At 32.7% G+C, this 21,109-nt stretch overlaps 3 protein-coding genes across 3 annotated transcripts; 2 read left to right on the plus strand and 1 right to left on the minus strand.

The window, feature by feature from the left end:
- Positions 1-393: 393 nt before the first annotated feature.
- Positions 394-7,397, plus strand: LOTGIDRAFT_204950 (hypothetical protein; the record flags this gene model as incomplete). The annotated part of the gene is made up of 7 exons (XM_009046427.1): positions 394-479; positions 2,150-2,289; positions 3,561-3,631; positions 4,407-4,538; positions 5,197-5,283; positions 6,240-6,299; positions 7,116-7,397. 7 exons carry the CDS (start codon positions 394-396, stop codon positions 7,236-7,238), a joined length of 699 nt encoding a protein of 232 aa, XP_009044675.1. The 3' UTR covers positions 7,239-7,397.
- Positions 7,398-9,556: 2,159 nt separating this feature from the next.
- On the minus strand, positions 9,557-13,367 carry LOTGIDRAFT_237287 (hypothetical protein; the record flags this gene model as incomplete). Its single annotated transcript, XM_009046428.1, has 4 exons — positions 9,557-10,362; positions 11,057-11,122; positions 12,325-12,725; positions 13,280-13,367. 4 exons carry the CDS (start codon positions 13,365-13,367, stop codon positions 10,177-10,179), a joined length of 741 nt encoding a protein of 246 aa, XP_009044676.1. The 3' UTR covers positions 9,557-10,176.
- Positions 13,368-14,981: 1,614 nt separating this feature from the next.
- On the plus strand, positions 14,982-20,639 carry LOTGIDRAFT_135819 (hypothetical protein; the record flags this gene model as incomplete). Its single annotated transcript, XM_009046429.1, has 7 exons — positions 14,982-15,111; positions 16,163-16,296; positions 16,879-16,942; positions 17,619-17,807; positions 18,367-18,529; positions 19,911-19,985; positions 20,459-20,639. 7 exons carry the CDS (start codon positions 14,982-14,984, stop codon positions 20,637-20,639), a joined length of 936 nt encoding a protein of 311 aa, XP_009044677.1.
- Between the last annotated feature and the right edge of the window lie 470 nt (positions 20,640-21,109).

Here is a 21,109-nt window from a genome sequence, read left to right on the forward strand (position 1 = left end):
ATTCAGGTTTTTTCAAAGATTTTATTGATCGCTAAATTTTAAACTACTTTTATAAAGTGATTACATATTTCACGTTACCAGCATCAATCTCAATAGTTCAACTACTTAGGCTGATCTCTTGCAAACACTTTCTCAACTTCTCTTTGGGTATCTGAGCCCTTAAAGTCAGGATGACCAAAAAAAGATGAAGTTGTTTCAAATTGCCCATCAGTGGACTGATATCTCGTTCTTACTTTCACGGTTACCATTTGTCGTTTGAAAGGACCACTTTGAATGGGCTTTTTTTCTTATAGACTATTAATAACAATTATGTCTATGTTTTTTCCCCCCACCCTACTTGAATCAAGATCAGCATCGTGACTGCATCAAACAACCGTAACTTTAGGAGGACTTATGAAAATGGCGGTGAAAGCGGCATGTGCTAAATTTCAGTTTAATTTAGATATTTTGTCTAAACTGAACCAATGTTTGACAACCAGGTGATTATTGTAAAACTATAAGCCTGATAAGCAACCTGCATGAGTTATGGATTTTAGTGCGTGTCGCAATGTAGCCATCTGACAGTTGAATATTGATAACTTGATAGAAGTTGATTTTTGACAGACCACTGGCACGGTGATGAGGATGCGATTGGTAGGGTGTTCAGGTCATTGTTTACTATGCTAGAACAGTGAAAATAGGCTGAAAATACGGTTTACAGATTGAGAATGTCTCTGTTAAAGTTGAGAAATTGGGGTGATTTTGTTTAATGAAATAATGCTCCTTTGGGACTTTGGCTCAACTAAAAGGTCAAACTCAAAGGTCAGCAACTCCAGAAAAAACAAATTTACTGAAAAAGAAACCACATTAATATGAATGAAATCTTTAATTTTATGCAGTGGATATTTAGCGGTTAACTGGTCGAGTTTCTTTTACACTATTTTTCAGGCAATTTCGTTCACTCATCATGCGCAGTAAAATAAATTAATAATTTTTCGGGGAAATATGCTTGCAACGATCAATTGTGGGAGCTAACTCAAAGGAAGACCCTAAAAGCGTCTAGATCTTGTTCAACATATGTAAACATAAAATATGCAAACGCCTTTTTAGAAATTTGACACACCGGCACCGGTATATGAAGTTAGGTAGATAATCAAACTGGTTGTGAACTACGTTCTTGTGTGTTATTTCCATGTAAGAACCATGGATTATGGATTAGAGTCGGAAAAACTTTGTAATTTGGTTTTATTCTTCAAAGGTGTACACATGTTTTTTTAAATCATTTTTTATTTAACTCAGATCAACCATCCCAAGATATTTTTGTAGTTTGGTCATCTGTCATGATCAGTATATGTTATGTTTTCAGTTTTATATGTCAGGGTCATGCAATACTTTCAAAAGAAAAATAGCGGTGATGCCCAACACTAATTTACTGTGATATGACAGGTCATTATTTTAGATATGGGTCTTTTTTTGAGGCGACTGAACAGTTCTGGCCAATCATTTACTGTGTTCTGCAAGGTTAAAATCATCAAATAATAAATGTAAACAATGATAAATTCACAGCCAGATGACTGAATTAATTTTGGCATCATGCTACTTATGTTTTTTCTTAAAGATGAGTTCCCTTATTTTCATTTATGATAAAAAAAAAAGTGATTATGCTGATATGGATAGAAAGTATAGGTGTTCTAATGACTTAGGAAAATACCAATTTGTCTCATATGTTCATAATTAATTCATAATTAGCTAAATAAGAAGAGAATTACCAGCAGAATTCCAATGAGTGACCGATCAAGAAAGGTCAAAAAGTCTTTCTTTGTTTATCCAGACTGTATATACATGGGTATTTATGATTGCTTAAAACTTTTAATCATAATTATGCAATAGTAACATAATGATATGATTAAGAATACATGGTAATTCATTATAAAAACACCAATTAATCAAATAGAATCATGCTTAATTTGACACTGGAAAAATAAGGAAACCCATCTTTAAGGGTAATAAATGATGGTATATAGTTGAACTACAAAAATATCCATCTTTCCGAATATATTTGAGTTTAAAATAAAAAAGTGAGAAGACCTTTTTGAAGGGGCAATAATAATAATTTGTTATTACCCAAACCCATTGAAGAACATCTTGATGACCTTATTTTCTTTTTCAGAGTGGGAAGCCTTTCTCAATGCAAGGCTTTCTCAATAAGTTCTTCGAAAAAAGATTTAATTGGCCGACCTAAGAAGCCACCTGGTCCATATATCATATTTGCAAATTCTGTAAGAGAGAGAATTAGAAAAGAATATCCAGGTAAAAAGAGAAACCATTTCAATTCAAAATAAATATGTTGAAAAATTAAAAAGAATGAATTTGTTGATACATGCAGGCGAATGCCTGCGTTGATAACTCGTTTGCAAATTAAATTACGCATGCGCAAGTCACTTAATCACATGATAAGATATGTTTGTGTCCAGAAGAAGCGAAAAGTTACAGTTGAACTGGGTCTTTTGTTTTACAGCAAATGCTTTGACTCCCATAACATAATTAATTCCTCTTCCATTTCTGCCTCCACATTACATCACTGGAGGTCGCCATTTTATTTGTCATGTGACGATTCGTCATGTGATTTGTTGAGTTATAGGAAAGTACGCGATAGGTTTTGCCACAGTGGACACACTTGCCGAACGAGTCGATAGTGATGAATATTCGGGTGAATAATATCAAACACGCTTGATGTTAGTAATTGGCTACGGCCGCTGCTGTTGTAGCACTGGACACACTAGGCAAAATTTGATGGCGATCGGCTCAGTCTGTCCACAGCTTTATACACAAATATTATATTGTCATTGACCCTAGTCCAAATTGAGGCTACAGTATTTATCTAATCTTTGTGGAATTTGGGATGAATGGTTTTTTGAGTTATTGCCCTTGTAAAAACATGACATATTTGGCTTATAGGCCCTATAGAGACAGATGTCGACAGAAAAAAAAGGCCTTGTTAAATGGGGACATTCCGCATCGCCACAGGTGCAGGGGTTTTAAACCTATTTAGATACTGGTACCTCAGATCTGCAATACCAAGATGTATTTGGAAAGATGAATATTTTTGTAGTTCAGTCATACCATCATTTTCTCCCTACACCATCTGTCACGTCTCTGGTTACATCAAAGTTTTTTTTTAACAAAACTTTACTCGAATCGGCCAGTTACAACTTCTTGCGCAGCCAAAAGGTGAAAGGTAACATACTCATGTGATACTAACAAAACAAATGTTATGGTAATGGCCAACACTTATTTAGAGCCATTGTAAAGGTGATTTCATATAATGTTAGAAAAAACGCATGTCTGGAGGTGTGGAAATCCCCATTTAACAGGGCCTTTTTCTTCTGACTCTACTCCAGCAAACAACTGTCAAAATATCCATCAGTGGGTGAAAGTTCAGTTCCATTGAAATATTTAGGTAATTTGTCAAGGTATCAGATATAAATGCTTTGAAAGTATGAGGTATTGAAGTCATGACGAATGAACTCAAAAATCGGTTCACTTCAAGCATTTCAAACTTAACATTCAATATTTTTAAGATGTGACATTTGAAGAGTTAAACAAAAAATGTGGGCAACAGTGGAAGGAACTAGAAGCCAATGAAAAAAAGGTTGGTATTCTATCAATCTGATTGAAAATGCAGACAGATCTTAAAAGATTTGTGTCTGTTTTGTTTTTTATTTTTTTTGGTTTGTGATGCATGATTTGTGAGAAAATTGTTCAGTTGAATCACTTACACTTGTCTGGTTATATAAGTTGTTTAGGTTGTCACAGATTTATATCTCTAATTGTCTTTGTGGTTATATTCAAATTTTGGTAATTGGAAGACTGAAGATAGCATAGCGTGAAACTTTGACACAGGCTGAAATACATAAAACATCATTACGAGTCTTAAAAGCTCTGAAATTGCAATTTTAAATGGTAATTTTTTTCTAGATTCATATTGAAACGCAGCAACACATTGTTGTCATTATTACTAGTAGTAGCAATAGACTTTTTATTCACGGCTCATCTCGTACAAAGTTTAATCTAACTATTGTTGTTCAAGAAATATTAAAACAGAACTTAAGAAAAACATTCAGTTTCACACCATGCAATCTTCAGACTGAAAATAGGTCAGTTGTCTGAAGATCGCATAGAGTGAAACATGTTTTTTAGATTCTGTTTTGATATTTCTATATCACACTACAATGTATTACTGAATATTTTAAGATTTGAAATTTTACAATAAATTCATCTAACTATCGTAGATCTAGAAATATTATAACAGAACTTTTTGACAAAGTTAATATTTCACAAAAAATACTTATCAAAGGCTAATGTACTGTGATGGTGAACTCCTGTGAATTAATTTTCCTAAAAAAATAGTTTGAAATATTTTTTAGAAATTTAGCAATGATTTTGCAAGAAGAAAAGAAGCATATGATGAACAATTAAAATATTTTAAAGAAACAGCAGAAACAGTAGAACAAAAAGCAGAAATTAATATGTCGAAAAAAGCAAGGAGAAAGATGAAGGTATCTAAAAATATTAATGCTATTGAGATATATTATTTCAGAAAGATTGAAAAAAACTGGCTGTTAGTTAAAATGGGACAAAATCGCTCTTTTCTTTACGAATTATTGTACCTTACCAATTGTCTCAGACACAGGATTTTTTTTTTTAGCTATACTGCTCAGTAAAAGTGTTCACAGCTCACTATCCACCTTTGACAATTAAAATAACAACTAGTCTTAGAAATAGAAAATGATATTCCTAGTTTGAGATATCTTTGAAGGAATTATACGATTTTCGTACATTTCTAGTAGTACTTCTGTAGACTATTTACATCAACCCCTGAAAAGCAAAATCTGTCCCTTTAAAGGGATTGTAATGATGGTTAGCTAAATTTTGTATATAGCATCAATTTACTAAATATGCTTTATCACAAAAGGTCTTTAGTTTGCGATATTATTGAAAGAATTCTACAACTTTGTACATTTCCTGCTTTATTGTGGCCAGCAGTTTGCAATTCTTATACCTATTTGTTTCAATACTTAGAGAATGTGTTGAATTTAAATGCTGTAAGACTGACTTCTCTGAAAATGCACACAATTGCCTTTGTAAACCTTTTTGTAAATGAAATGGTTATGGATCAATCGCTAAAGTAATTTTATGTTCAATTTTGATTTTTAGAGAAAGAAGTTATCCGGATTAGGAAAACCAAAAGCTAAGCGAAGTGCTTTTAACTTTTTCACTAAAGCCAGTTGTAGTGGTAAAGATGTATGTATTTTTGTTTTCATAGCCACTATTTTGGATTATATAACCTCGAAGCATGTATGTCCATTTTGGTTCTTCAAGTTGATAATATATCAATATTATGATTGAGATCTTATTTAAGATTGAATTCGACAATTTTTTCGATCAACGGAATTTGAGTTATTACCCTTGACTTAGTTAAAACGTATCAAAATTTGTTGGTGATAGAGGCAACAGTTTATGTCAGAATTTTATTAAATTTTGTGTGTTTGTTTAAATCAACAATATCTTGCACAATTAGATTTTTGGTATGATTTGACACAGATAGGTGACTGCCCTTGATATACTGAAATGTATCAGGAAAGTAGGCGTATATCTTGCTAGGCATTGGAGTATCAGGAACACTGATTGGTGTTGAATTTGGAATACACAGAGTTTTTTAAACTAGCCTAAGAAGGAAATCAATCTGGACCAGAAATTGATGTCAGATTACGCAGAATATCGAAATACTCAGATGTCGGATATCACAGAATACACTATAGTTTGATATTTGTCGCCGTTTTTTTAGCGTCTGCAAGACAGAGTGTCATCATCCAATCAGATTAATTTTCTCATGAAACTCTATGACCAGATTCTAGTTGGCAACAAAAATGGAGGACCAAGACCGTTCATGTACCTGTATCATGAGAAATTAAAAGCATAATATGAAAATCTTGTCAGCACAACACTCATTTGTAATATTTATTAATCTAAGTATGTGTAGATGATAAAGACAATACTGCAATAATTAAGTTTCATTTTGTCAAGTTGAAAGTTGTTTTATGCTCTATGAGTGACTGATATATTGCTCTGGCAATAAAGTTTCTGCATTAGTGCCCTTATTAGCTAAAATAAAAGTGCTATAATTTTGATTCCTCTGTGAAAGCAATATCCTTTTTTTGTGAACATGTCATTTTCATTTTAAACATTTTTCCTTTTAGGCTATTTCATTTAGTGAAGCTGCTGAAAGGTTTTCTAAATTATCACCTGAAGAAAAAGAGGTAGATTTTTATTACTCAGAACTCTCACTTGTTTACTCTGCAATTGGTCAGATGTTCAAGTTTTCAGTATGAAAGATGCATGTCGTCACTTCCAGGCACTTTTTTGTTCAGTTGTAAGGGAATAATATGCTAGATTTAAATGTAGCTGAAATTGAACTCCATTTACATGTATATTGCCATTGCCCTGTCTGTCCACATTTCTTGTGTCCACAATAGCAGCTACAGCTTTTATCTGATCTTGTCACTATTAAGCACTTGAGAACATTTAAAAGTAAGAAATTGTGAGAAAAATCTCAATTTTTAAAGTCAGAAATAAATTTTTTCAAATTTTGATGTGAAAATCATACTTGGCAAAATAAAAACATGACACAATTTCTTATACACATAAGGATTCTGTGTCGTTTGTTATTAAAGGGGACTAAGAATTAATCAGACCGATACATCATGATTATTTTTATCTTACGCAATGCATCAATAAGAAGGATAAATCGCGATTCATTGGTGCATTGTTGCAGCCCTAATGAATGGTTTTAGAGTTATTGTCACTGTGTGTGACCCAATGAGACCTTGATGAATTTTTTTGAAATTTTGCCTTGATCTCTGATTATTTGAAAATTCATTTTTAAGGCACTAGTGGGCGTATGTTACCTTGCCTGGTAAGCTATCTTGCTGTATCTTAAAAAAAATATTAAATTCAGGTCCTCTCCATAGGAGCCATACCCAGTGCGTAATATTAAGAGGTGTATTTTCTTTATAACCCAAATCAAGGCATAATAGTAATGATTAAAATATTATATTGTTTAATTGTTTATATAGCCATACTTGAAGGAATCTGAAATTGATGGAGAAAGATATTTGAGGGAAATTAAAGAATGGGAAGAAGAGATGATAGATATTGGAAGAACTGATGTGATACGAAAGAGAAGGGGAAAAAAGTGAACTGTACCAGTTTTAAGTGCATTTATTTTATTTTCACAAAGAAAATGGAAGTTAATGTGAAGTAGTGGTACCATTTTGAGATGAACTTTGTTGTAGTCTATACTATGTATCTTTAAGAATCATACAAAACACAAGATACATTTGAAAGGGAAAAAAAAATACTTGTACAACTTGCCTAAAACTGTTGAGTCCTGTTTGATTATTTGGCGGTATTCAGTCCATAATTTTATGTGGTGACCTAATGCGATTTTAAGTTGTCAACTAGATATGGAAAACCAAATCTAATATAATTGGATGATTGTGTACTATCTGTGTTTCTGGTTGTTCATAATGTTACAAAAGTTGAGGTTTCGGAATTCGAAAATGTACGGAACAACAATACCATAGTCCATATCTGTAGAAGACAGGAGAAGGTCTGGATAATCAATCCTAAATAAAACTATTGAAAGGTGTAATTATTACATATAAACAGGAGATGATCTTTCGTGTTATAATATAATCATTAATTTCAATAATGCCTTGACATTTTTATTTCAAATATTATATAGAAATTTGAAATTTACACTAAGTTTGAGGAAATTGTCGAGCATCATTTTAAATCAGCACTGCCGATTATTATGATTAGCACGACAATTCTCAAAACCAAAAGATAACGAAAGTAAGAAATTCATTGATGTAAATAGTCCAATAAGATCATAAGTCTCCACTTTTGATGGCTCTTTTCCTATAGATCTTTATTGAATCTTGTCTACTATGATATATATAAAGGGACAGGTTTGCCATTCGCTTGACCAATTGTACCTTAGTCTCAGAAACAGGAATGTTTTTAGCTAAGCTAATCAGAAATCGTGTTCACAGCTCGCTATGGAAAAATGGAACCTTCAATTCCATATGTGTCCAAAGATATCCCTGTTTGAATGTTAAAATGACAACTCGTCTATTCTTAAGACTGTCATATATACAGTGAAGACATTATAGAAATAGACAAGTAAAATTCCCAGTTTGAGGTATTGTAGGAATTATGTGATTTTCATACATTTTTTGTATTATTTACATATATTCCAATACCCAAATCAACCTCTTGTTTCAATGAATCTATGAAAAAGTACCTCTTAAAGCAAAATGTAAGCTTCCATGCATTTATATACATATGGGTTTTGAAACAAAATAATGTAAAGTTTGATATAGTTTTATTTTCTAGGAATGCTCTATATAATAGTTTTCTCCATTCATACTTTTATATATTATTTTCTCATATATTGAGTTTATGACTAAAAGAATCTAATTAAAATCCTTCACAGTCAATTTCTATTAAGGGATATTTCAACTTTAACATCCAGTAGACCTGAATAAAGAAAAGAAATCAATCTTTGTATTAAGATGGGTTCCCTTATTTTCATAAATGAAAATGCAAATACTTATATGAATAGAAAGTGGAGGTGTTCTAGTTTGTCTCACATGTCCATAATTCATTAGCTAAATTAGAAGAGAATTACCAGCAGAATTCCAATGAGTGACCGATCAAGAAAGGTTAAAAGTCTTTTTTGTTTATCCAGACTGTACATACATGGACATTTATGATTGGTTAAAACTCTTAATTATATGCAATAAGAACATAATGATATGATTAAGAATACATAATTCATTAGATACATCATTAATAGTTTGTTTAATTTGACACTAAAAAATAAGGGAAACCCATCTTATCTTAAATTTTGAAAAAGATATTTTTTTTTTTTTTTTAAATCTACAAGGTGAAATTTTTTTTACCTGGTTTAGTACCTACTGTGAGGATGATATTCCTTTAAAGCCAAGACTTGAATCACATAATTTCTATATGGTCAAAATTAAATATCAAATGTGTGTGCAGTTGGAAATCTCATTTCAGTAAGTGGCAGGGAGTGTTCCCAAACAGTGCTATAAGCATGATAAGTAAAGTATATTTGAATATCAAATTTGTGCATGTTTCAGAACATAGAGCACTTTGTTTTGCTTTAAGTAGAAATAATACAATGCAGATCCACAATTTGGTCATTCAATACAATAGAATGAACTCTTTGTATTTGTTTTGAGTATATTTCTAGATAGCCACAAACATGTTGGCTCCAGAATATCAGTTAGGATTCATATTCTGATTTAAAATTGACTGTGTGTAATAATCATGAGTGAATGTAGTCTATACAGTATATTTTTAAAATAAAACAATTCAAAAGTAATCTTTTTTTTAACTCCATTTCAACTCCTGGAATTCCAAATAACAAAGCAGGCCCTCCCTAATTGAATTTTGAATGTTGACATCCAGTTTTGTACCATTCAATTAAAGTCAGAACTAACCAATTGAGCGCTACCCTAAACTAAAAGGAAACCTCTAGGAATGATGCATTATGGGGATCAAACTGGAATCTATTATTTACCATTGTACTTGTTTCACTCAACTCCTAAAAAAAATCGTACCACCCTTTTCTGTCAACCATGGTTTTTCACTTCACTTTATATTTTTACTCGAAATTTGAGTCGACGACAAAAATCAGTGACCAAGACTGTTCTTGTGCCCGCACTATTGATCAAGACTGAACCTCACTGTAAAAGTTCGCACATTGATGATTCAGCAGCAAGGGCAACCTTCTGTTATGATATCACAATGCCTATCAAGTTTAGATTCATTTAGTTTAAAACGGCAGCACTCACAAATGTTGAATATCGAATGAGGATCTTGGGCCTTCTTTAACTACCTTTAGCGATAACTAATAACAAGTAGAAGACATTTATCTGCCGTCAGTAAGAGCAAGATCTCTTTTCAGATATTCATTCAACATGGTCAAGGAATTGTTCTCTAATTGACAATATTGTAGATTCTTATCAAACTTGCTGAGAAAAAAATTCTACAAGATAATCACTGGGGGTGTTGAACCAAACCAAGTTAATAGTAAGAAATCTGCTATTCCTCAGGCAGAGCCATAACAATATTGCATAGAACAAAGGTAAATAGATAAATAGCACAATCTTCAGATATAGCTGATATATAGCTCATCACACGATTATATAGTTTAATAACATCAGGTTTTATACCACACAACATCAAGGCACTAGATAGAAGAGATCCCTTTTGAGGCAAAACAATATTCTGTAATATAAAATATTTGTTATATTGTAAAAATATATATTTACTATATAATTTCTGAAAAGGGGGGTCGCAGGAGGTGCATCAACCACAAATCAATGAGTAATAATGTCCATTTGTCCAACCTTGTATCCAAAAATTGTCTGATATTGTAACTACAAGAAGTTAATGAATATTTCAAAAAACAAGATAAATAATTTGTGATATTTTTCTTGGCATTGACAGTGCTAATTGATGACAAAAGCTTACATTTCTACCAAATTTATTGAAAATGTTAAAGAGGTTTTCTAAATTTTTTTATGTGTATCGGGCACACTGATAGTTTCAATTTACACCATTCCAATTTTCATTCAGATGTCTGTGGTCGGGGAGCTATCAGAAGCTACTATTAATTATTCAGTTCTCCTCTACTGACATCATAAAACATTTTAGTTTTAGTTGAATTACAAGAACCACAGACGTTGGGATGGAAATTGGAATGCTGCAAATTGATGCTATCAGTGTCCCAGATACACATAAAAAGTTTAGAAAAACTCTTTATTACTCACTTTAACAGTAAATACAACAATTCTGAGGTTTCTCAGAAAAAGGGTAACAACTCAAAATATGATTTTGTAACTGAATTGTCGTAAGAGAAACAAGACCAGAATATCCTTACTGCTCAATTTTGACCAACCAAATACATGTATGTACATACCTGCATATTGATCTGTTGAAAGGCATAAATGGCAATTTCTGTAGCAATAAATGGGATAAAAATGGACTGAAATATAACAGAGTAAAAAATTATACAAAATAATTTTATTGCAATGTATCTGAAACAATTTAAACACTAATTCTATAAAGTTCTTGATAAAACTACTTTTAAAGGGACAGTTTTTCCATTCGTTTGACCGATCATACCTTAGTCTCCGAAATGGCATTTTTTTTTTAGCTAAGCCAATCAGTAATAGTGTTCACAGTTTACTGTTGAAATTTGAGCCCTCAAATCTGTGTGTCCTGAATTATTTATTTGAGAAATAGAAATAGGAAGTATAGTTCCTAGTTTGAGGTATTTAGGCGATTTTGTACATTTCTAAAGTCCCAAATCAATCCCTAAAAATGTAAATATACAGTAAAGTAACCTAATTTCGTGGAAACCTATTATTCGTGGATTTCCGGAAATGATTAACAATTTACATGAGCGACCTTGCGCGACCTCCGCATTAGTTTGTTTTGATAAACACGGGTTTTCTGTATAATATCAGCTAGTAGAATGAATTCAGTAGTTTCAAGCAAGGTAAAGTGTAATAATGTATACTTTGACAAATACAAAATGGCGGATTTCAGTTATTACCAAACGTCACCATTTTTTATCGGCCGAATTTCCTTATAATCCCAAGCGGTAATCGGAATTCCAAGTGTCGTCTGCTAGAATGTAGTCCAACGAATGAAGTCACGTGATCAACTAGCGGATTCCTTGTCAGCAGAAACTTTCTATGGAACACAAAGTGGACCATATTCTTATGTTGTTACAGTGACTTTTAGCAATAAATCACGCTACGTATCTTATTTTGTCAGTCACTATTTTTTTTCAAATCGTGGTTCTTTGAAGGAATTGTCATTAGTTATAATGAATTGATATTAAAGATAAATACTAAGAGAAGTTAATTATACCACCCAGTATCCATACAACGTGTTTTTCTCGACTTATAGATCAAACATTGTACACGAAAATAGGTGACGCATTCTGTCGCCGTTGCTGAGTTGGTTGCTCATGAAATATGGGTCAAAGTGAAGGATTCATAAAGAAAATCGAAATAAACTAATTTTAATTATTTTGTAGAATATCTGAGGAAACATCTAAGGCATAAAATTTTTTTTTCGTTTTTTTAACTTTGACGAAATTAGGTGTTGAATCCTTATATCCACGAAAATAGGTTACACCACTGTACCTACCAGTAAATATCTAGTAAATAAGCTCACCTTAACATAAAATAATCCAAAACCATAGGATAACAGCCATCTTACAACAACAGCTAACAAAATCATTGCACCAAATCGTAATAAATCGAAAATCTTCCATAGTTCTTCAGGTTTGGCCTCTGGGACCTTCTTGACATTTACAGTGGGTTCATGAATTTCCTTCGGCACAGGTGAGAGTTTTTGAATTTTAACTGTTGGGGATCCCTTTCTAGAAGATAAAAGTCTTGGGATGTCACCATCTGGAACAGCTGAAGAAGCTGTTGATACTTCATCTAGTTCTTTGGGTTTTACAATATCTGGTTCATGTAACCTTCTATTAAGTGAGCTTTCATGAGCTGATGTAACATTTTCTGATTCAGCTTCACTGTTGAGTGTTTCCCTCACATTTTGAGTGTCTGTTTCTAAAAAAAAAAAAAAAAGAAATTTATTCAGTAGTTTATATTAATTACATTATTTGCATAGTAAAGATTATTGTGGAGAGGTCAGGTTAGGGCTGGACGATTCCAGAAGCTGGAATTTTTCAGCTGAGCTTATTAATAATACTTTAATAGTGTTCACAGCTCACTTCCATGTGTGTCCAGAATTTTCTTCATTTGAATGTTAAAATGATGAATGGTTAATTTAAGATACTTTTCGAACTAGGCCTATTTGTAGACCCCTCATTCAGCCCTTAATAAACTACTACTGTCTACAAACGTCTTGTCTAACCTTACTTAATCAGATATTTCTCATATAAATATGGTTTCCTCAGAAATAATTGCCAGTCAGAATTTTAAATGTCAGCCTGGAGTGGAAGTGATCTCAGTCCCCTCTTTCTGTTTAAATTGTAAACGAACTTGACTGTATTTTCTTTGAAATGTTAAAACGAATAAGCACGAAATTAAGTTCTATAATCTAGAAAAGCATATATCTCAGCCATTATAACCGTTTTAGAATAATAAATCAAACCAATTACTTTCTCCGAGTAATACTTTCATACGATTTTCAGAATTCTGAAGGATTTTTTGCCTCCTTGCTTCTCTCCTTTCAGCGGCGGAAGCCATGATTGCTTGCAAAGTGCAGACTATATTGTACTAGTGGAATTGATTTCGTAGTCAATCATTAAAATCTGCTGTTTGATGAAATGGGAAAAAACTGCTGTTATAAAATTAAGAAATAGCCGACTGGTCACATAAAATTGAATGGAGAAAACGAAAATTTAAATTTCAAGGAGATGGATTTATATACGAAACTAAACGTAAACAAACCTGTAGGCCTACACTATTTACCAAGATTGTGACCAAAGTCTAGGACTACATTTTCAAAATGACATTAGTAGTTGTCAAGTCTAACCTGTAACGACTTCTTTGACTTTGACAATAAAAATATCATTTGATCATTTTAGCGAGAAGAATAATCCTTAAATTTGGCCCTTCTGCTACTTTTATACTAAAGTAAATGGTCGGTGAGTAAAGTGTGTAAGCAGATTTTAGTAGAGTGCAAAACTAAGCACAGACTCAGGCTGTCACGGACTGCTTTTCAATCATTTGATAAGATGTTGAAGGCATGGTTGACATTGATATCGGTAGTCTGAAACATCTGCACCGTTTCCTCTTATAGCTTTTTGGCATTTGTCAGCTGTGGTAGGTATCAGCCAAAGGTGTAGCCTGGGTTCTAAACATATTTATTTACATACAATCATTTTTTCCCAACACTGTGTTCCATCAAAGGATTTTAACGAAACTTATCTCTCACCAGTCATCACAGACTGCATCAAAGGATCAAGAGTCACTCACAGAGTCAAGTGATACTTGCAAAATGAAAGCAGCAATGATGCCCCATCATCAGGGTTTAGTGGATTTGAGGTAAATAAATGTGTCCATGATAACCCATACCTAATACTTCTGACCCTACTTCAATGATAACTTTCACAATAGCTATCAGAGACAGGATAGAGTATACAGTGGGGATATATGGGAGGGGGTACATTAGCCCCCACCCCCTCCTTTAGAGAAATGGTATGATCCCCTAAATGTGGCCTACATACTTTATTTTGATAAGTTTAAAATTACAATATTTACATGTTTTTGCCTTTAAATAATTAATTTAAATTTTTTGAAAATTTTCTTTAGAGAACCATCTCGGACACTCCATAAGAGGTTTACGACTATGGCACCTCAACAAAGTTGCTGCATGCATTTTGAATTCAGCCTTGAAAATTGTGTCAGTCTGCCCCCTATATGTGCCTCCACTTGGGAGGTTGGCGCTGCTGTGTATGCATGGTACAGTAGGTGGAAATTAATTTCAGAAAAAATTATTTATGTCAATATTGATTTTCTAGGTACTGAGAATGGAGTTCAGTTATCATCATTAAAGAAGATGCTAAGAATGGACATATTTTCTGGTGTTAAATAGAAAATGAGTACATTGAAAGACAAGAAGCCAACACTAGATAATGGGTCTAACCCAAAATATCCAGTTATTAGCTTTGCATCTGGAGGTATGATATGCTGAATGTTATTGAATTATTATTACATCCCCAAAATCGTGATATTAATGATTAATATTGTGATATCCACTAGAACCAGTACCGCCAAGCCCTACCCAAATGGCTGATTTTATCCCATTTAGAATAAGCCATTTACATTTTATTCTTAGTCCTTATATCATATAACACAATGTGTTCTCTTGATAATGAAAATCATTTGATTATAGGTGTAGCAGGATGTGTAGCCAAGACAGTGGTGGCTCCATTAGATAGAATTAAAATATTATTACAAGCTCATAATCAACACTATAAACATTTAGGTAAGTTAATCCTTATAAGACACTTGAAAGTATCACTGCACGTTAAGAGACAAAATTGTTATGGATATAGACAACACAAGTGAGAGAATATTACCTGTATGTGTAATGAAATGTTGTGTTCAAAAGGAATAAATAGAAGTCTATATCCATAACAATTGTTGTCTCTTTAATATTTAGGTAAGTTACTTGTAGAATGTTGGAAAAAAAAATGAAATCAATGGAGTTTTACGTCCTACTTTTCTGTACAATGTGGGCTAATGAAGACAGGCAACGCCATGCATGTACAATGAGGGAAATTTTGCCAGGACAGCGGCATTAGCCTGTTCTTTTTTTATTTCCAACTGTCGAGGGATCTTTAAAGTGCACAGCCTGTAGCACACAGGGCCTCGGTTTATTGTCCCATCCGAATGACTTGACACTTATTCCATGTCAGCCCTTGTATCTGTATCACTGACAGGGGAAACTGGGTTGAAAAATCCGAGATTATCTCGACCTATGCCGGGATTTAACCCTGAACCTTCAGGTTAGCGAGCAAGCGTCTAACTCACTGAGCCACCGCTGCTCCCTGTAGAATGTTGGAATAAAGTATAAAACACATTATATTCAAAGCTTATTATAAGGCTATGTATTAGTGTAACATCCTCATTTCAACCAGATGCTGAATTTTAACATCCAAATCTTGAGTTGGTAGCTTGTTCCAAACCATCAAAAGGAATTTGTATTTCCATAACTAGCTTTCCTGATGAAGACTGTGTATCTGAAACATGTGAAACATGCAACTATGTGAATCACCATGACTTTACTATGGCTTCAGTTTAATAGACCTTATTCACGCGTCTACCATATTGAATCCAGAACGAGGATCACACAACATACCATTGTGTCACTGCATAAAATCGCCACCTTAACGTCTTGCCATCTTATCAATGGATGACATTTTTTGTGTTATGAACCTCGCTTTCATTGTCTCAAAAAGGAGACGTGAAGAAGGTTTATTATGAGTTCAAGATGTACATGTATATATTTGTGATCTATTCTATTTTTTATGCAGGTATTGGAAGAACGTTTATTGAAATCTATAGAAAGGAAGGATTTCTAGGTTTTTATAAAGGAAATGGTGTTCAAATGATCAGGATATTCCCTTACTCTGGTATACAATTCTTTATCAATGAAAGATGTAAAATAGTAGGTCTCAAATTTTATGTTTTTGACTTTAATTAACATGTGTGCCAATGCTCAATGGTTGCTTTAACCTTTATAGACCTTATATAGACACAGCTTTATGGAACATCAATCACTGGTTAACGTGTTTCCCCCATCGTGAATAAGGTTGATTGAACCACTAAAAATTGCAATTTTGTGATATCTTCTTGGTTCCTTGAACCAGCTGATCGTCATTTGCAGTATAGGAAATGATTGAAAGGGGTTTGGTTAAAGGGACAGGTTTGTCATTTTCTTAGTCTTGAAGTACTAGAAATGTACTGCAAACTGCGTATTTTACTTTCTATTTCTATATACTTCTATATCACAGAGTATCTTAATATGTCGTGTCGTCATTTTAACATTCAAATGCAGATAATTCTGTACACACATGGATTTGGCTCAAATATCGTTGGTGAGCTGTGAACACTATTACTGATAAGCTTAGCTAAAAAAATACAAGTTTCTGTGACTAAGGTATGATCGGTCAAAAAAGGATCAGCTGGTAGAAAGGAATCAGTAGAGGTTTCCATGGTAGTATGTATCTTTCTTTCTCTATTATTACAGATATTTAACAGACACACAAGATCACATCCTCATATAAACAGAATAGCAGCTGGATCTGTAGCAGGTATTTATATTTTATTTGTTCCTACATTTGAATGTGCCCTGAGAAGCACAGGCTGGGTCTTCATTAGCTCACATGGTGCAGAAAAATAGGATGTATAACTCCATTCATTTCATTTTAAACTTTTTCCAAAATCGTGATAGGCTATATTAATGACTGATATTGTGATATCCACTAGAACCAGTATCTCCATGCCCTACCTAAATGGTTGATGTTATCTCATTTACAATAAGCTATTTACACATCATTTTTAGTCCTTATATCTTATAACTCAATCTGTTACTCTTGATAATGAAAATCCTTTGATTATAATCCTTCAATGGCATGTTAGAAGCACAAGTTATAGATAAATAAGACAATTATATGGATATATACTTCTGGAATATTTATTACTTCAACGTTTCAATGTGGTTCTCACACCGTCATCAGGAATATAATAATACAAACAAGTAACTAGAAAATATATAGGCAACAATAACAATTGATTATAGGTGTAGCAAGATGTGTAGCCAAGACAGTGGTGGCTCTATTAGATAACATTTCTTAAACTCTCTCAATGGCTTAAAGAAATTAATTGTATGCAGATATGAGAGTACAAATACAATTTTCAGGCATAATTGATACATAGTTATAATGAAAAATCTTTTCATATGTTCTATTATTTTTACCTTATTTTCAGGTTTAACTGCTGTATTGTTCACTTATCCATTAGATATAGCTCGATCTCGATTAGCGTTTCAAGTTACAGGGGAACATAGATATTTGGGATTAAGACATCTGTTGAAATGTATGATATACTCTGAAGGTGGTATGAAAGCTTTATATAGAGGTATTGTACCTACTATGATTGGAATGGTACCTTATTCAGGTAAGAAATTTTTGAACGGACGAAATATCTTAGGTTGCCCGAATTTCTAACCTAGTTATGAGATTTTGCCCGAAAAACTTGCATTCAGGTCTGCGAGGGGGGGCAGCAACCCCTTTGGCTCCGCCACTGACAACAATGCCAACTCATAATGTATAACTTGAATTCTAGCCTTTTAATTCATTTCCCTGTGCTTATATATAATTATCATCCCTCATCCGTTCTATATTGTACATGTTTAAGGCATATAGGGGGTATTCTTCAAAGGTATTGGGGAAAAAAGCTGATAATAAAACACCTCAGTTTACTGAGTACTTCTGTCACCTCTTCAGTATTTCTTCTCTTCTGATATATTGAAAACTTGTTATTTGTTTTTGTTTTTGCATGAAGGGGGACCAATGTAATAAGGCAAATTTGCTGTATTCATTCACCCCAAGAATGCAGACTGTGGTACAGACAGATGGAGGCCAAACAAAATATTAAATACTTTATATATTTCTATATTCAATGTTTTTTTTTCTCAAATAACAAATAGTAGTTAATTATAAATTTGATATTGTAGGTCTTTCATTTTTCTGTTTTGGAACATTAAAAGAAATTTGTTTAAAGTACTTTCCTGACCAGTGTGGTACACCATGTGATAAAAACAAAGGGCAGATAAATCTAAATATACCTACTAAATTAGTGTGCGGAGGGATATCAGGGGCTGTGTCTCAAACAATCACGTATGTAGATATATACTCTTTCTAAATATCTAGTTATTACTAGCTGAATGAACTTTAAGATGGGTTTCCTTATTTTCATTTATGAAAATGAAAATGCTAAAAATTATATGATTAGAAAGAATAGGTGTTCTAATGACTTGGAAAAATACCAGTTTGTCTCACATGTCCATAATAAATTCATTATTAGCTATATTAGAAGAGAATCACCAGCAGAATTCCAATGAGTGCCCGATCAAAAAAGATCAAAAAGCCTTTTTTTTTTGTTTATCCAGTATGTACATACATAGACATTTATGATTGGTTAAAACACTTAATTATATGCAATATAAGAAAATAATGATATGATTAAGAATACATGATAAGTCATTAGAAACACCAATTAATCAAATAGTTTGCTTTATTGGACACTAATAAGGAAACCCATCTTTAAAGGGACAGTATGCCAAATCAAAACATTGTGAATTATACATGAAAATATTTCTGAAATATCTAATTTTTATGTATACATGTGCTCAACCTGAATTTGTTTTGAAGGGGTTAATTAAAAATGGAGAGTACTAATTGTTAATTAAGCAGTTTTACCTAGTTTTGGTGTTTTGCTTTAAAATGGCTCAATATTTTTAGTCGAAACCCTCAGAATAGACCTTATATTTTTTTATTTATATTCATTTTCATTTTTATTCATATTTATTTATTATTTCGTTTCAACTATTTCGTTAAATGATTATTTCGTTTAAACGAAATAAAAAGATGGGTTATTTATTTCGTTTCAACGAAATAGACGAAAAAATTAATTCGTGTAAAATAAAATTAACCCATCTTTTTATTTCGTTTGAACATATTTCGTTAATTAATTAATTCGTTTAAACGAAATAAAAAGATGGGTTAATTATTTCGTTTCAACGAAATAGACGAAAAAATTAATTTGTTCAAACGAAATAATAATAAAAAGTGTTGAAAATTGCGCTTAAGGGGCTCCGTACATAACCAAACATACACAGGTAATGTGATGTCACTGCAGTAAAATCATTGCCTTGACGTCTTTAAAGTCACTTTCTCCAGTCCTAGAAGCTCAAAACTAATCATATATTAAAAAAGTTGATTTAGCTATTCAATGATACCTTAGATGAAGTTTACCATCACACATTTAAGCAAGGGCATTTTGAAGCCCATTTTTTCGCTTTTGATCTGATGTTCAGTGACGTCACATCAGCTATTGATTCATATGACATCGCAATCGCAATGGATGACGTAATTTGCATTAGAAAGAGTTATGCCAAGGAGGGTTTGCTAAGCTGCTAGACAGGATCCCAGAGAACCTTAATTGTATTGTAATTGTAAAAATGGTTGTTACAACTAAATATAATTTTTAATTGAATAGATATCCATTAGATATTGTTAGAAGAAGATTACAAGTTTCTGTTTTATTACCTGATTCACATAAATATGAACAACAGTAAGTTACAATTCTTTTATTATCAGTTTAGTGGTGCACAAAAATGAGATAATTTTTTAAAAGCACATAAATGAGCAAGGCACATTTTTCAATACAGAGATGATAGTAGACTACATGTTGTGGCAGGGCTGTTGATTTGGCTGTATTTGCCAGTCATGACCAATGGGGCTGCTCAAATGGTCATTATCCTCTAAGTAGGACATCAAGTATAGGTAAACCTGGCATTTAATATCAAATGGAATACAAAGCCATCAATTACTGCTTGGCATTACAATAGCTTTATTACAGCCGCTGTGCATATTAAAGTCCCCTTAATTTCCTGCATTGTCCATTGAATGGCCGTGTCCGTTTTTCATCAGCCATATTAGGTAGAGAATAGTAAGATGTTGAACTCATTTTCATTTCAACTGGTTTGTCTTTAAATGACTGTATATATATATATATATATATATATATATTCTTATATATTGTAGAGGCTGGGTTGAAACACTGCGTTTAATAAAACAAGAAAATGGTATAGTTAATGGTTTGTATAGGGGTCTTAGTATAAATTATATACGTGTTATACCAATGGCCGCCGTGTCTTTCAGTACTTTTGAGACTCTGTCCGAAATCCTGATCAATTATACAGAGAAGAAGCACCAAATAAGGTGATATATGGCAGGATTAGTACAGTCCCAGTAAGCTGCGTACAGAAGTTGGTTCAACTAAATGAAAAGAAGAAACTGACATGCCAATATTCTAGATAGCTAAGGTTGATGCAGATGATGATGCATCAGTAAACCATCATGTGATCTGCAAACAGTGTTCAATAATAATGAAAACCAGAGAACTGTGGTATTGTGTCTTTGAAGACAAATAATGAGGCATCTCCAAGAAGGTGCTCAATTGGCAAGTTCTGCATGTTCAGATTCATGGTTAACCAGAAGTACAATAAAAACAACTTGGAATAGGGTTCAGAATGCATTCCATATGTACCAAAAAAAAATAGGTGTAGACAGAATTCAAAATGTCGAAAAATTAGCTGAGGCAGAATTCAATATGTCAAAAAATTAGATGCAGATAGAATTTAAAATGTCAAAAAATTAGGTGTAGACACAATTTAAAATGTCGAAAAATTAGAT

The sequence above is a fragment of the Lottia gigantea genome, assembly GCF_000327385.1.
Source record: "Lottia gigantea unplaced genomic scaffold LOTGIsca_101, whole genome shotgun sequence".
Lineage (NCBI taxonomy): Eukaryota > Metazoa > Mollusca > Gastropoda > Lottiidae > Lottia > Lottia gigantea.